At 45.8% G+C, this 14224-nt stretch overlaps 1 protein-coding gene across 1 annotated transcript in view; it reads right to left on the bottom strand.

Annotated features, from left to right (window-relative positions):
* Positions 1-13679, bottom strand: part of LOC135996694 (disabled homolog 2-interacting protein-like) — a 37728-nt gene extending 24049 nt beyond the window's left edge. Inside the window, exon 1 of the mRNA XM_065648863.1 lies at positions 13356-13679. Within this exon, the coding sequence (XP_065504935.1) occupies positions 13356-13497 (142 nt within the window). The 5' untranslated portion in view covers positions 13498-13679. The remainder of the gene's footprint in view (positions 1-13355) is intronic.
* Between the last annotated feature and the right edge of the window lie 545 nt (positions 13680-14224).

Genomic DNA, 14224 nt, shown 5'->3' with positions numbered 1-14224 from the left:
GAGCAATAAGAAATTGTCTAATTGCTGTTGGACAGCTGCATCAGGCAGGCCCACCTAAGTGTATCACCTGGCCCTTCAGAAGCTCTTAAAAACCTCAAAATTGGACTGGAAAAGGTCCAGAAGTCACTTGGAGGAGGACTGTGGCCGTTCTGATGGCAATTCCTCGTCTGCTGTTCTCCTCGTTGATGGCATTTTTCCTGTACTTTTCTAAACTCGCTCAATGGTAACCAGGCACTTCTATTCACACCCTTGTTTTATTTCCACCCTGCATGGTGCAGAACCTGCATGTTGCTCCTGGGGCCCCCCCAGTTCTTCTCCACGAACACGACCGAATCTCCCCACAGCAGCTGTTCCGTGTCTGCCGCTCACTGGGGCTGCGGCTCATCCACCTTGTGCAATCACAGAGCAAAAGAAACAAACAAAAACGCTTTCTGCTCTTCCGAATATTTACAGAAGGCTGCAACGTTTTGGGTTTTCCCCGCTGCAGGACACAATCTTCAAAGAGAAACTTCCTTGAAATAATCAAACACCTGAAATCTCCTCCACGTTATCACACATGGCTGGGTCCAAAATGCTGCTTGGTGTGGATTGCACCAGGATTTTTTTTTTTTAAGCTGTCAGGGTTGAAAGCGTCCCACTGAGTCACTGCCAACGGGACACCACCACAGGACACTGCACATTCATTTAGGACCAAGGGCTTATGAGTATTTCTGAAACTATTTTTGTACAGTAATAAACACATTTGTTTTGTTAACTAATTCAAGGCATTTGAACTGGCAGAATAATCAGTCCTTACCGCGCTCTTCCAGGCCTGTTCTTCATGCTGCAGAACAGTTCCAGAGCAGGGCAGCAACCCGCCCAGGGCTGCCATCGCTCCTGCTGAACCCCCTCAGCATCGCCGCCTTGGCTGCAACTTCGCAGACGCTGCTACAGAGCAGGTCGTTATGTGTCACAAACACACAAACAAATATTAATACTGTTTACTCTTCACTTAGCAAGTGCGAGGTTTTTGCATTTGCATTACCTGCTCTTGTGAATCACAGCTAGAAAAGAGATCATCGGGATTACGCTCTCATTAGTGGGAATGAAATACTAACTCCTGTTTGTTCATCTCCCTTCACGCTCTTCCCCCTCTCCTGATCTCCTCTCACACGCAACTCCAGGGATCAGCCCGTGGAAGAGACAGTATGAACACAAGCCAGGACGCAGCTGGAAGGGATCACTACCAAGCAAGTCGATCTCCTGAGATGAAACTGCTCCAACTCCAAACAAGACAGGGAGCTACAGATGGGAGTGAGCGTCAGAGAAGTCGGCAATGAGAAAACGTCTCCCTCGACTCACCAAAAAGCAGCCGCGCTCGTCAGCGACACACATGCCATGGCACCGCGAGCAAGCCGGGAGGGAGAGGAGCGGAGCTGGTGACTTCATCAGCGGCAGCGAGCGAGAGAGGACGGACCGGAACGCCAGGGCAGCGCCGAGGGAAAGGAGACTGCAGGGGACAACCAAAGTTCACCGGATCGTCTGGGTGGAACAGAAAACTAAGAGCTCGTCGGAACCCGAAGCTGGTGGGACGGTCCCGCGCGGCCCGGGCGCGCAGGGTGCTCCTCTCCAGGGCGCCCCATCTCCCCGGGGTGGAGTTTCTGCGAAACCAGAGGGAACAGGAATTACCGGTCTCCTGCTCGAGCAATTACGCTCCGTGAATTAATTTTATTGCTTAATGAATTTAGGTGCTATTCCTCTAATTTCGGCATTATCTAATAACTCCTGCCTACAAAGCCAGCAGAGGGGAGGAGGAGGCACACGGTGACAGAAGTGATTTATTTAGCGTGGCTCATAGTAGCATTTATGAATTAAAAACAATCCCTGGAGACTAGATATTTGTAGTGTCTGTGTGATTCCAAATACTCAAGAGAGGCTGCAGAAAAATCTGCATTTCAGACAGCTCTAGGTGGCCACATGGGTCCAGGAGGAAGGACGGATCTTTACTCTGAATCCAAAGGGGTATTTAGGAGCTGCTATTGGAATAGTGGCACTTTTTAAAAGTGGAATATTACCCTGGGAATAAACAAAGACAGCAACCAATAAGTACTGAGTTGAGTCAACTTCTCCCTTCACAAGTCAGGAATAAATTTGAATGAAGCAGAGATGCAAAAATGTCTGATTTCCAGGGGACAAAGGTCAGTGAAGAGCCACTGCTGGGTTATGAATTCCCTCGCTAACACCCCTCCCGCTGGACCAGAAATGCAGCTGCAAGCTCAGTGCCAGTGCTGTTACCCAGAGAACTATTTATTGGAACTTATCACTCAATGCCCAGCTGATCCCTCAGCGTATTCCGGCTGATCCCTTACAGCAACGTTATAACCATTACCCCACACAAAAGTAATTAAAAGTCAAAGCTTTATTAGGCAATTCAATTGACTTCTAAATAAAAATGGCTGAGAAGCAATAGTTTTGGGCAGGTAATGCTGCCCTCTGAAAAATCAGACTAATCTAAAAGCAAAGCTAATGAACACCCAGATTGGGTATTCGCTGGGCTAATGAAAGTTTGCATTACCACCGCTTTGTATGTTAGAATAAAATGATTTCTCTTTGCATCTCAGAACCTGTAGCTTAAATACACTTCCAGAAAGCCCAGGAATCCCACTGGCAGCACCCACAACTGTTCCCCATCAGAATCAGTCATTTATTCCCCACTCACGTAATGCTCTGAGCAGAAACAGTTTCACGTGTTCTCATGCTCCCACTACCTTTTCAGACAATTAAGGATACTGTTTACAGAACTACAGCTTGTAAAAAATATATCACTTACCTAACCATTTACGTGCAAAACAAAAAATAAATTAGGATCATTACTTGCCTTTTGTGCTACACTCTGGCACAAAATATTTAGAATTAAACCATTAGAGGCTGCTTGTATGCCTATAGCTAATGCACAGTGACTACACCAAACAGATCCAGCTTCTTACCGTTACCTTTAAGCGTTACAAACCCCACAATATTCAGCCTAACAGGGGGAATACCGTCTGGGACTGAAAGCACAAGGCACCTGAAGCACCTCGGAGCCACACAAACCTCCACAGCTCCAGGAACGGCGGCTCGGACATTGTGTGAACCAAAGAGCCTTATGAGAACTGCCTGGAAAACAGAAAACAACTCGCAGAAAACATCCGACCACACTGCTTCCCATCAGCTAAAAACAACGACTATCTTCTCTCAAAGTTGGACTAAGACCTTCTGGAAGAAAAGCTTTTTCTTTGTTAAATAATGATTTGAAGTGACATTGACCTTTGCCACAGCGCGCTGTGCACTTTAATGGATCTCATTTCATCTCTGTGTCAGGTTCCCGGATATCGTGTACTGTGTAGGACTTAATATTCCTCACACTGCTCCTGAGCGAGTGCTATTAACAGCTCTCGAATCTAGTACTGAAAAAAAGCTGTGCTATTTCTCGGTGTACTTGATATGTATCTATTTCTCTATTTTCTCTAACATCACGCAGTAGTTCTTTTCCCAGCAGCACGCTGAGGTGCTTTTTGATGCACGCAAGCAGAAATGGGACTTAGTGCCCTTTTCTCTTTTCTGTGGGGTTTGGCTGCCCAGTTCTGCCTCTCCCCCCCTGGAAAGCTCCGTTTGGCCTTTCACCCGTCAGCGCCGGAATGAGCTCCATGGATCCCCCGGCAGCGGGTCCAGGCAGCGATGCCCTGATCCACAAATCCAGCTGCCTCACTAGAGGGAGCTGAAGCCCCTTCGCTGGCCGAGGAACCCCCAGCGCTGACCGGGCAAGAGGACCAAGATCTGCGCTGCCCGGAAAAATCTGCTTGTGACACAGACACAGGGCGCGGGATGTGGCCCTGCTGTTGTTTATCTGCATGTTTAGCTGATGTTCAGTGTCACCAGCGGTTCAGAGGACTCTCGGTGTTCCTGTGAGCTCCTCCGTACCTTCCACCGCTGCCAAGAGAATCCCCAGCAGCACCAGTCGGCAAACGCCTCGGGCTGGTTGAGCTCCTGCTGCAGGTGCTGGAGCTCAGGGACAGGCACCCGGGGCGAATCCTGCCCTCCTAGAGACTGACGGGGAACGGATTCTTTACCTGAGGACACAGATGAGACATGTTTGTCAAGAAGAAAATACTCCCAGAGGGCAAAAAGGAAAGAAAAAAAAAGCACAAATGGGAAAGGAAAGCCTAGATAATTCTCAGCACGAGGAGTCTGAAAATATACACGCTAAATTCTCTGTACTACAAACCTGAAGAAACAGATCCACGTCCAAGAGAAAGACCGAGCTGCAGGTCCCCAGACCTGGGGACAGGGTCGGGACAGGGAGAGACTAGAAGGCATCTAGAAAATTAAACCCCTTTCTAAAAATAAACAGCAAATAATGCCAATTGAGCAGCCTTTATTACAAGCTGCATTCTACTGTCTGCTGGTTTTTAATTAGATGTGTGTACATTTATATATATTTGGTATTTTTATTCTTTATCAGTCTCCAAGATAAAATATGTATGATATTTATCTTTCTTTGGTATGATGTCTAGAGAACAAATTTGTCCTTTGCTAATGGCATCTCATTAGGAGCCTGTTCTCCAGGGTAAAATTGAAAGCAAGCACAGACTTAAAAAATACATCAGAAAAAGATGAAATTCTAGCCTGGTTGGGGACCAGATCGTGGAAAGTGCTGATGCCCTGGTTAAACCGGAAAGCATGATAAAGCGAAGTGGAACATCAGCTCCCTCCTATGCGATGATAAAGACAAGCACCACAGAGTCTGGAGAACAAGAAGTCAGCTCTGGGGAGATTTAAATGAGGTTCATCCATCATGCTTAACATTTCTGGAAAGATTCGCCCCCGTTAGCGCGCTGCTCTCCTGCAGCACTTCATCAGCACGGCTGCTGCTCACGGCGATCCAGGGAGAAACCCTGACGTGTCATCGCTGCCACTGCCCACCGAAACCGTCACCTACAGACACCCTTGGAGAAGTAAAAAGTGCGGAGGCCCACAGAGCCACAGGGGCAACCCCAGCGAGACCCGAGACAACCCTGGCTGCCATCTGGATGGGTTTCTCTCCTGTCAATGAGGTTCGTTTCGTTGGCCGAGTGTCCTGACGCTCGGGTTGGGGTTTTCTCAACAGCTGACCTGGGCAGGTGAACTCCAAACCAGTTCAGAACACTTTCCTTCGTATGTGGAGTAGCAGTCTAAACGAAAACTTGGAGCAGTTTAATTACTCGGCCATTTTTCCTGCCACGCGTGGTGGCTGCTGTAACAGGTCTGTACTGGCAAAACGCGAATGAAATAAATAAATACTTAATTTATAAGCATGATTCATCGGAGATTTCATCTTCTGCAGCAAAGAAACAGATGTTCTATTGATGGCACTTCATTAGAGAGATAAATGGGGTCACATACATATCTCTGTTCACATCCATCTGCATAATAGACCAAACATTAAGATTTGGAATTCACACAGTACATGCAGCTCTTACATCAGCCTGAAAGAGCCTTAATGCCCAGAGCCAATTAATCCAGGCTAGATTGCCTTAACATTGAAGGAACTTTAATATTGTTCAAGAAAGCAGAAGGTTGGGATTTAAGCCTGGCTGTTTAGAATACAGCTTCATGGGAAACACTTAGAGAAGAACGACAGGTTTTAACTAACCACAGAGCAGTAATTTTTGGTAGCTACTGGACAAAATACTGTATCCTTCCTGACGAAGCAACTCCAGGACAAAACTAAAAAGCAGCAGCGACAGGCAAGTCTGAAAACGCTGTTCACATGTTGTGAACAACGTTCACGCTCCCTGGGGAGGCTCCTGCACTACACCCCACTCTCACCAATTCTATCTTGGTATTCACCCAAAATTCAGCTGGTCCTACAAGTAAAGTTATGTACACGAACATCAAACGTTCTCACTTTAAACAGGCAGCCAGATGAAAATCTGTTCCCATCTAAGGCTATAAAGGTAATAACTGTTAACCTTTGAGTGCTAAAAATGTAAAAGGAAAATATCTTTCATTTAAAACTTGCTCGTTTGGTTACCATGGACACTGCTTAATCATGAAGGATGACTATTACTTGTTACCATAGTAACCAAGAAGCTTAAGAAGCATCCTGTAATTTAACTCCAGATGCCAAATTTTACACCAGTCCACCTATTACCACATTTGGATACTTCAGAACAAGCCCAGGCTTGATTTCCAGCTCTACAAGAAATGCACTGATGCAGAAGTGCTGTGAGAAGTCAAAAATGTGAGCACATAATGTACAAAAGAAACTTGCACTTCAAATAAATTGGTTTCTTCAAAAAGAAACATTAAGTGCTCGGCATCTGAGGATTCCTCTTTCAGTGTAAACGTTAATGAAGCAAAACTCTGACCGTCTTTATTCTTGTCGATGTATCTCAAAGTCTATACAATTGCAGGGCATGTTTTTCCCCCGAACTGAACGCTTCAACGCTCAACTTCAAATGGACTGAAGTGATGCTGAGTGGCCGGGATTCACCCGCGGACCTGCGGGCGCAGCCCAGGACGCGCAGCCCAGCTCTACAGACCCACAGGAAACACGTGTCCCTCACACAAGTAAAAAGCAACGGGCAGGATGAACCTTCCACGTTCAGACAACGAACGTGTTGCTCTAGACAGCCTTTTGCAGTATTTCTGCTTATTAAAAATACCCACGCCGCTTGCCCAGCGTTACCCATCACCGTAAGGCTTTGCCTTCAGCACCAAAGCCGTTTCAGCAGCAGCTTTGTCTCCTCCAGGCCTGGGGAGACGGGGCTTCCAGAAATGACCTGTGGTTGACACCATTTTTTGACCCTCGCCAGTCTTACATTGGTTATGAATTCACAGCTTTCAAAAAGCCATCAATTTTTATATTAGCTGATTTCCAAAGGGGCCTGAGGGAACTTACATTAAAATTCTGACCCTACGGCTGTATAAACCAGGGAAATGAGTAAGGAAGTTCTGGGGTTTGTGTACCTTTTTAAATATACATATATACAAACATGCAAGCAATTAATATCTAAATTTAAAATATTATCTGCAGTGTTTAGAAGGAAAGCAAAACACCTTTAACTAGTGCATAGCTGAAAAAAGCAAAACTGCTAACGGCCAAATATGGAAAGTGACCCAGCTCGTTCCCATCGCTATTGAGAGCAGAGTAAATTAAAGGATTATAGAGTGCCTTCAGTGCAATAACTTAAGGGATTAGTTGCACGCTAGAAGACCTTCAAGGGAAATACAGGTTTAAAAGCTTTAAAAGGCAGCTCTGTGTCTAAATTGTTTGGACTGCCACAGCTGTAAGGAGGCAAACTTACTCTAATACATAAGAAATCATGAGAAGTCTGCTGAAACCCCTCTAAGCACGCTTTTGGAAGCAATTCTTTTTGGGACTCAGCCCAGGGTTTTTAACCTCTTTCTCATTTATTACCTGTGGCTTTTAGATAAAACCTCACTCTGCATTACTTGGGAGCAACTCTGCTACTTCTTTCTCCCAGAGTAATCAGCCTCTCTTAGCAACGCTGTTAGGGGAAAGCGAGGTTATTACCAGAAGGAAAGGACTTAAGAGAGATAAAGCAAAAGATGAGTTGGTTGGACTCGATGATCCTGAGGGTCTCTTCCAACTGAAATGATTCTCTGAGCAAAAAGAGACACCAGTCAATCTTGGAGTTGCCTTAGAGTTGCTGGTGCAATTCCCAAATTTCTGTCACAGCATTAAATGAGCTGTTCCTTCAATAGTAAAAAGTTACTCTTAAGCAGTATTGACAATGACACAATTTTATCAAGACTGTTGTCATATTTAGTTACCTCTTAAAGATGCAGCTTCTGGGACCATGGGACATTCAGGTATGGGACTACAGCCACGATTTTAGAGAAAGAACATGGGAGTCAAAACTCCCGACTTCTCTTCTTACCTTGGGGCAAAAGGAAAGTCTCCGAACAACACTGAGCTACTGGGGTTTGTGCCATTCCTCGATAATTGACCAGCCACGGGATTTCCTGAAAGTTATCCCTGGACACCTCACCGGATAAATGAGAATGCATCTACCTGAGACTTCTTTCAAGTCCATGAACTATTTCAGTTCTTAGAAACGTGCTGAAGGTTGATGAGAACTCTACGTTTTTGGAAACAGAGGCTGTTCCTTCCACTGCCGATGACAGCGAGACGCGATGGCATATTTGTAAATCTTGTTTACATGTGGGTTTCCAGCTCTAAATACCAGCAGGGCCTTGGAGATTCACTGCTGTTTCCCATGGCTCCTCATGGCAAGTTTTAAAACTTGATGCATTTTTAATCTAGTAGGAATTGGCACATTTGTCATGAAAAATACTCCCTATGCGGTGATGTTTCTGCAGCTGTGATGTCCTCCTGACGGCCGTGGCGGAGCTCAGGGTGGCATCACCTGAGCCATAAGGGCAAAAGGAGCTCGAGGTGCCGCCACCAACCTCCTGCGAAGGGTCTGTGGAACCTTTGCCTCCAGAGGCAATAAATTCACTCTAAATGTTTATCAAATGGATACTTAAAATTCTAGCTCCATTGTTTTCGTATCAAAACAATTCAAGAATTCCTCCATCACGCACTACTTCCCTAGTTAGTAAATTTAGTATAGATTTTTATTAGACAATTAAGCATTGAACAAAACCAGCAAAGTCCCAGCTGGAGCACTAGTGCCAAAAATAGCCCGGCTGCCAGTGAATATTTCTTACAGAAGTACGGCTTAAAAAATTTTGCATATTTTTTCTATGAGCATCTGTCAGCCACGCTACTAAAATTTGAATGGAAAACCTGCAAGACTTCTGCGGTGAAATAGAAAATGCCACAAAAGAGACTTGAAAAACAAAGCAACGGTCATTAAAAACTGTGAAGCAGGAAGGTCTCCTTTTCCTGACATTTCAAAGACACCACCCTTGGAAAAATACCCTAATCGCTAATGTTTATTACTGGACTCTTCACACGCCTGCTCCCAGCCCTTACACGCAAAAAATTGTTTCTGCAATATTTTTTTAGAAAAACTGTAAGTACAGGGACTTGGTCTCTCCTCAGAGACCAGGTTGACCAGTAATACGTTATTATACCCATCTTTCTTTCCAGGCCTGAGTTCCTACTGACCACACCTCGTTATCAACCACGGGTACAGAAAGATGTGCTGAAAAGGCAAAATCACTCATCTTGTCAAATTTTGCAGGATATGAGTCAGAGGACAACAGTAAAACTGGAACGTTTTACTCAGATTTCTGCTTGTTATTCGGGTATAAACTGATCTCTCATTTATCAAGTGAAATGTTCTGATTTCATCAGAGAGAAAAAGACTAAATTCCAGCCGTTTTCAAGAGATGTGTATCTGAATATCCTGTGCTGAGAAAAAAAAAACAGTGTGACCTCCGCCCCCAAGCTCGCGGTGTTTGCTGTGCTAAAATACGGGGCTTTGCTGAAGATCAGTCAGTTTTCTCTTCACAGCAGCCATCAAAGGAAAAGAAGAAGAAAGTCTGTTTAATAAAAATCCTTTTTATAGAACACCTTAAAAAGCATTTGTGATAAACAGAACTTAGAGCAAGACATTTATGTCTAAGGAGCTGACAGAGGCAGAAGTATCAGGAGCACTAAACCTTCAAGATCAGGAACTCAAAATGTTCTCAAATTCTTAGAGCTTTGATGATGAGTGACGGCCTAGAGAGTTTTACAGAAGAAAGACCTGAAGCCAACCAAAGCTGCGTTTGTCTCAGATATGGAACTGGGAATGGTGCACCCGTGAGCTGTTTCTAGGAGCAAACGGAATTTTCAGAACACTGACCCCTGTTCCTTCATTATACCCGTAATTAAGTAGAAGCAAAGAAAGCCACAGACCAAAGTACTGCAGGCAGAAGCAGGTGTTGCTTTTACCGATAATTTTCCTTCTACTTTCTCTGTCTCCCAAGTACCTTCTACTCCATTAATGGATCACCTGGTAGTAATCATAATTACTGTCATGATTCCTCATACAGTTACACACATCTCTGAGCTGAACAGATGGTCCAAGGAAGAGACGGGGTTGCTGCAGTTAGGGTTTTTTTAACTAACTAATGTATACCTGCAGCGGGTCCCGAATCTCTGGAGATTTCTGACATTATCATCATTCTAACAAAGATTAACAGTGGGATGAAACCTGCCTTGTTTATCCCCCTTCAAAGAGCAATAATAGGAGGTCACAGGAGCCTTCCTGGTTTGGTCCCACTTGCCCTCCCCCTCAGTTTTAGTGTTCTTCAACTATCCCAGCCCTGGACCTTTCAAAGGGACAGACTGGCAAACATACTGAAACGTGATGGATGTGCTAAAAACACCGGGGCTAACCAGAGAGCTCTAGAGCAGAGGATACCATCGCAGGAACCATCAAACAAGCCGGCTGTCATTGCCAAGAGCTGAAAGCCCTGCACATTTTTCTGCACGCTACATCAGATTGTCTCCATCTGGAGTCCAAATCGACAGCAATCCTCTACTTCCCTTAGATACTTGCACAGAAAATGCAAATTCTGTTCACTTTGCCTGTCAGAAAAGCGCTCCAGCAGAGTTTCCTGAGGGAGCAGTTCTCTCCGGACCTCAGGAAGCCAGACCCATTTCCCAAACGAGGTCTGAGCTGTAGCAGCCACCGCCTGTGACCCAAGCCCGGCTTGTCGCCGCAGGCAGCGCTCGCACAGCCACGCTCATCAGGACACGCGTGCAGAGGTGGCACTGCCCCCACAGCGCGGTGACGGTGGCAACTGGCAGAATATAAATATCTGCTTCCCAACGCAACTTCTTCTTTATTCAAAGAGACCGATATAAACTGGAGTGGGCTGAAAGAGGTCCCTGACTCACCGTGTCGCAGGTTTGGGAAGAGGAGCTGTGCTGGCAGCAGATGGCAGCACATCAGCCCTGGGATGCTCCGGTGGCAGGTCCGGCATCCGGGATTTATCATCCCGGATTTATCATCCCGGATTGATGCAGAACAAACAGTGAGCGGTTCCAGATGGGCAGAGGGGGTTCTGTGCCAGCAGAGCTCTCCTCCAGCCTGGTGGATATCTAACAACTGCTTCATCCTCAGCAGGTTCCCTGTCCAAAAGCATACCAAAATTCTGCCGAAGTGACACAGCCTGGAACAGTCTGGCTTCCAGGTATCGCTCGCTGCTCCTCCAGCAAGGGCCACGGGCTCACCTGGGCTCTGCGGGATCTCAGCAAAGGGGCCAGAGACTGTAGAGGGCAAAACGTTGCCAAGACGGTGTATGGGAAATACATGTGGCAAACCAGACCATTACCAGTTCCTGTGAAATAACTCCAATACTCATGAATTTACGGCAACCTCCCACTAAGGATATCCGATCTTTGAGTATCTCAGCTACAGATAGCAAATTACATCACAGGTCACATTTAAGAAGGGGACCCTCAGCACTGTCCTTTGTCCCGAATTGTAGGGTTTGGGAATTAACATCACATCAAATCCAAAAAAAATCTAGAACCTCATTCCGATTTCTGCATTCGCCGTAGCTCCCACACTGCTGTTCATTAACCTTCCAGTGGGATCCAAAGTGCCAAGGAACAGGTTTGTTTTGCTGCATTCCAGCAGCTCCTCCCTCGGCCCGGCCGCCAGGGCAGGACTCCAGGCTGGGGACCAAGTCCTGTCACCAACCCGTGACCTTGCTGGGCGACACCACACTGCACAACCTGCTGGCTGCATCTCCTACGAAAACATAGTGAAAATAAACAGAAAATTCTTATCCAGATGTGCGAATCCCCTTAAGATCTACAGATAAGAGGAGCTCAACTAGTGCTGAGTATTCTGATCCTCCCAGAGACAAAGTGTGACAGCCACAAAACGCTCAGGGAGAGATCAACAGCAAGAAGATTTCTGTTGGTTCAAATCCAATTTCTTACAAACATTAGGGCTGATTTCCATTTCCATCAGATCTGCCTGCATAATCCTAGTGTTTATGACAAATTACACCATTAAGTTCATACTGGGTTACCTAAAGGAAGCTAACACATTTTGTTTGTCACAGTAACTGAAATGACAGTAAAATATTTTGGTTTTGAGCAGTATACAAATAAAGGGGGAAAGGGAACTGTTACATGCTTGTGAGTTTACAAACACTGTTTCCTGACAGACAAAACAATAAAAAATAATGGAAAGAAAAACACTGTTTGCTTAAAGGAAAAGCTCAGGCACTGATTTAGCTTCCTATTGTTTTCTCAGTGATGATTCAAAATCCTGAAAAAAGTACTGTATGCCAGGAAAAGAAGGAAGAGGACATTGCACTAAGCTAAATCTTGTAGTTCCAGAGTCTACTTTAAAACCTGCTTCATATATCAGAATTAACTCCAGTGAGACAAGTACAAGCCTGGATTTGCACAGACACCTGGTGCAGTGTTGCAGTTGTGCTTTTTATTATGGCTTTTTATTCAAACTATAACAAAAAAAAAATATTTTCAACTAATGGCTTTGATTAAGCTCAAGACATGATAAAGCTGACTGGATTGTCACACTGGAAGCCAAACACGACCCTCTCCCTTCCTTTCTGAAAAAACAGTTCAACAGGAAAGTGACTCAAAGTCTCCCACTTCTTTGACCGCTTTAATGATAGGCCTAAACATCAATAAACATTTATTTCACACTAGAAGAGAAAGACAGAACAGCTGATTTTAAAAATGCAACTGGGTCAGTAGCTGCCTCAAGTAGAACACACGGGCTGCATGAGTGAGCATGCCCTAAAGAAGCATTGCTCTGCGGACCTAACTCCTGCTGATGAGGACAAATAGGCCCTTTTAGAGCAGGATTTTTAAAAGCACAAAGTGATTCGGGAATACAAGTCCCACAGGTTTCTGCAGTGCCTCGGGAGCACAATCTTGAGGCTCTTTTGAAAATGCTGCCCCTAAGCCGCACTCAGCTTTGTCAGTTCAAGCCCCCTGGTGACACTCAGCTCAGGAAGAACCAGACGTTCTAGCAACACATCTTTGCATATAGATGTCATCTCTTAGTCAAGGATTTTGAAATCTCTATAATCATCAATTAGGCCTCGAAACACCTCAGTTAGTTTAAAAAAAAAGTTAGCTTAATTATACGAAGTGAAAAAACTGAACCGTGGATAAGTGCAAAGAGCGGGTTACAGTTCCACGAGGTGTTGAAGCCACTGTAGGAGCAGCCCCCAAGCCTGACCCGGCTCAGCGCTCAGGATCAAGCGCTTCTCCCTCCCCACACAACCACTGACCTTCCGCACAGCTCGACACCGGCACGGGGAGCGGGTACACTTACAGACAGTCGCACTGGTCATTCTCATCTCCAGTAATGAAGCCACCTGTAAGCAACAGCACGCATGTGTTTGCGCTGTCAATTAAAGAGAAGGGTTGTTGCAATTACCCCTACTAAGCGGCCTGTTCCGGCTCCGGGATCTGCTTCGCTGTCTCTGAAGTCGTGACCTCCGGAGCAGTCGATAGTAGTAAGACGGTCTCCCAGAACTTTTCCTGCTGTTCACTGACATTTTGGTATCTATTTTACACATGCACACATGCAGGCACAGGTTCACTCTCCCCTCTGGCAAAGTAGCAACAGCTCCAGCATTTCATTCACTGGAGGCTGGTTCTTTGGAGAGGAAAGGGAGGGGGGGGAAGAGGAACTCTTCACTTTACACATTTAAAAAGAAAAACAACAAGAAGAAAACATGAAAGAAGAGAGAGGGGAAAAAAAAAAAAAAAAAGAGCGCGGCACCAGAGTACATGTCCCAGCTGAGGGAGGACTTGCAGCAAGCAAGATAAACTGTACTAACAATTCCTGCCCCCAAAAAGATAAGCCTGCTGGAGTCGGAATAGGAAGCCGGAGTTGGCCTGGGCTCTTGAAACGTGAAGAATAGGCTGGAAGAAATCCTGGACTGGATCTCCTTGGCCGGACAGCAACATCTGATCAAACTGTGCCGGAAAAAATCACCCGCTTGCGCATGGAGCCGGCGGGGGAGTCGCGGGGCCCGCGCTGGTACTGCCCCGGGCCCGAGCATCCCGACGTGGAGCTGCTGGGGCTGCGGCGGGAGGTACCTCCACAAACGGGGCTGGGGAAGGGTGTAATGATTTCCTGGCCATGGGACACATGTTAATAATCATCACGGAGCAAAAGCCCCGGAAAATAAAGTGAAACTTGAGAGGGGAAAACTTTAATTAGAAGTTGAATGAACAGAGCTCCAGACTCCCCTGGAGGCCCATTTCCTTTCAACATTCAAACTGAGTTATAGCACATCC

Source organism: Caloenas nicobarica, chromosome 19, assembly GCF_036013445.1.
Source record: "Caloenas nicobarica isolate bCalNic1 chromosome 19, bCalNic1.hap1, whole genome shotgun sequence".
NCBI classification, from domain to species: domain Eukaryota; kingdom Metazoa; phylum Chordata; class Aves; order Columbiformes; family Columbidae; genus Caloenas; species Caloenas nicobarica.
The sequence above is the reverse complement of the archived record's forward strand: the minus strand, read 5'-3'. Positions and strand labels throughout refer to the sequence as shown.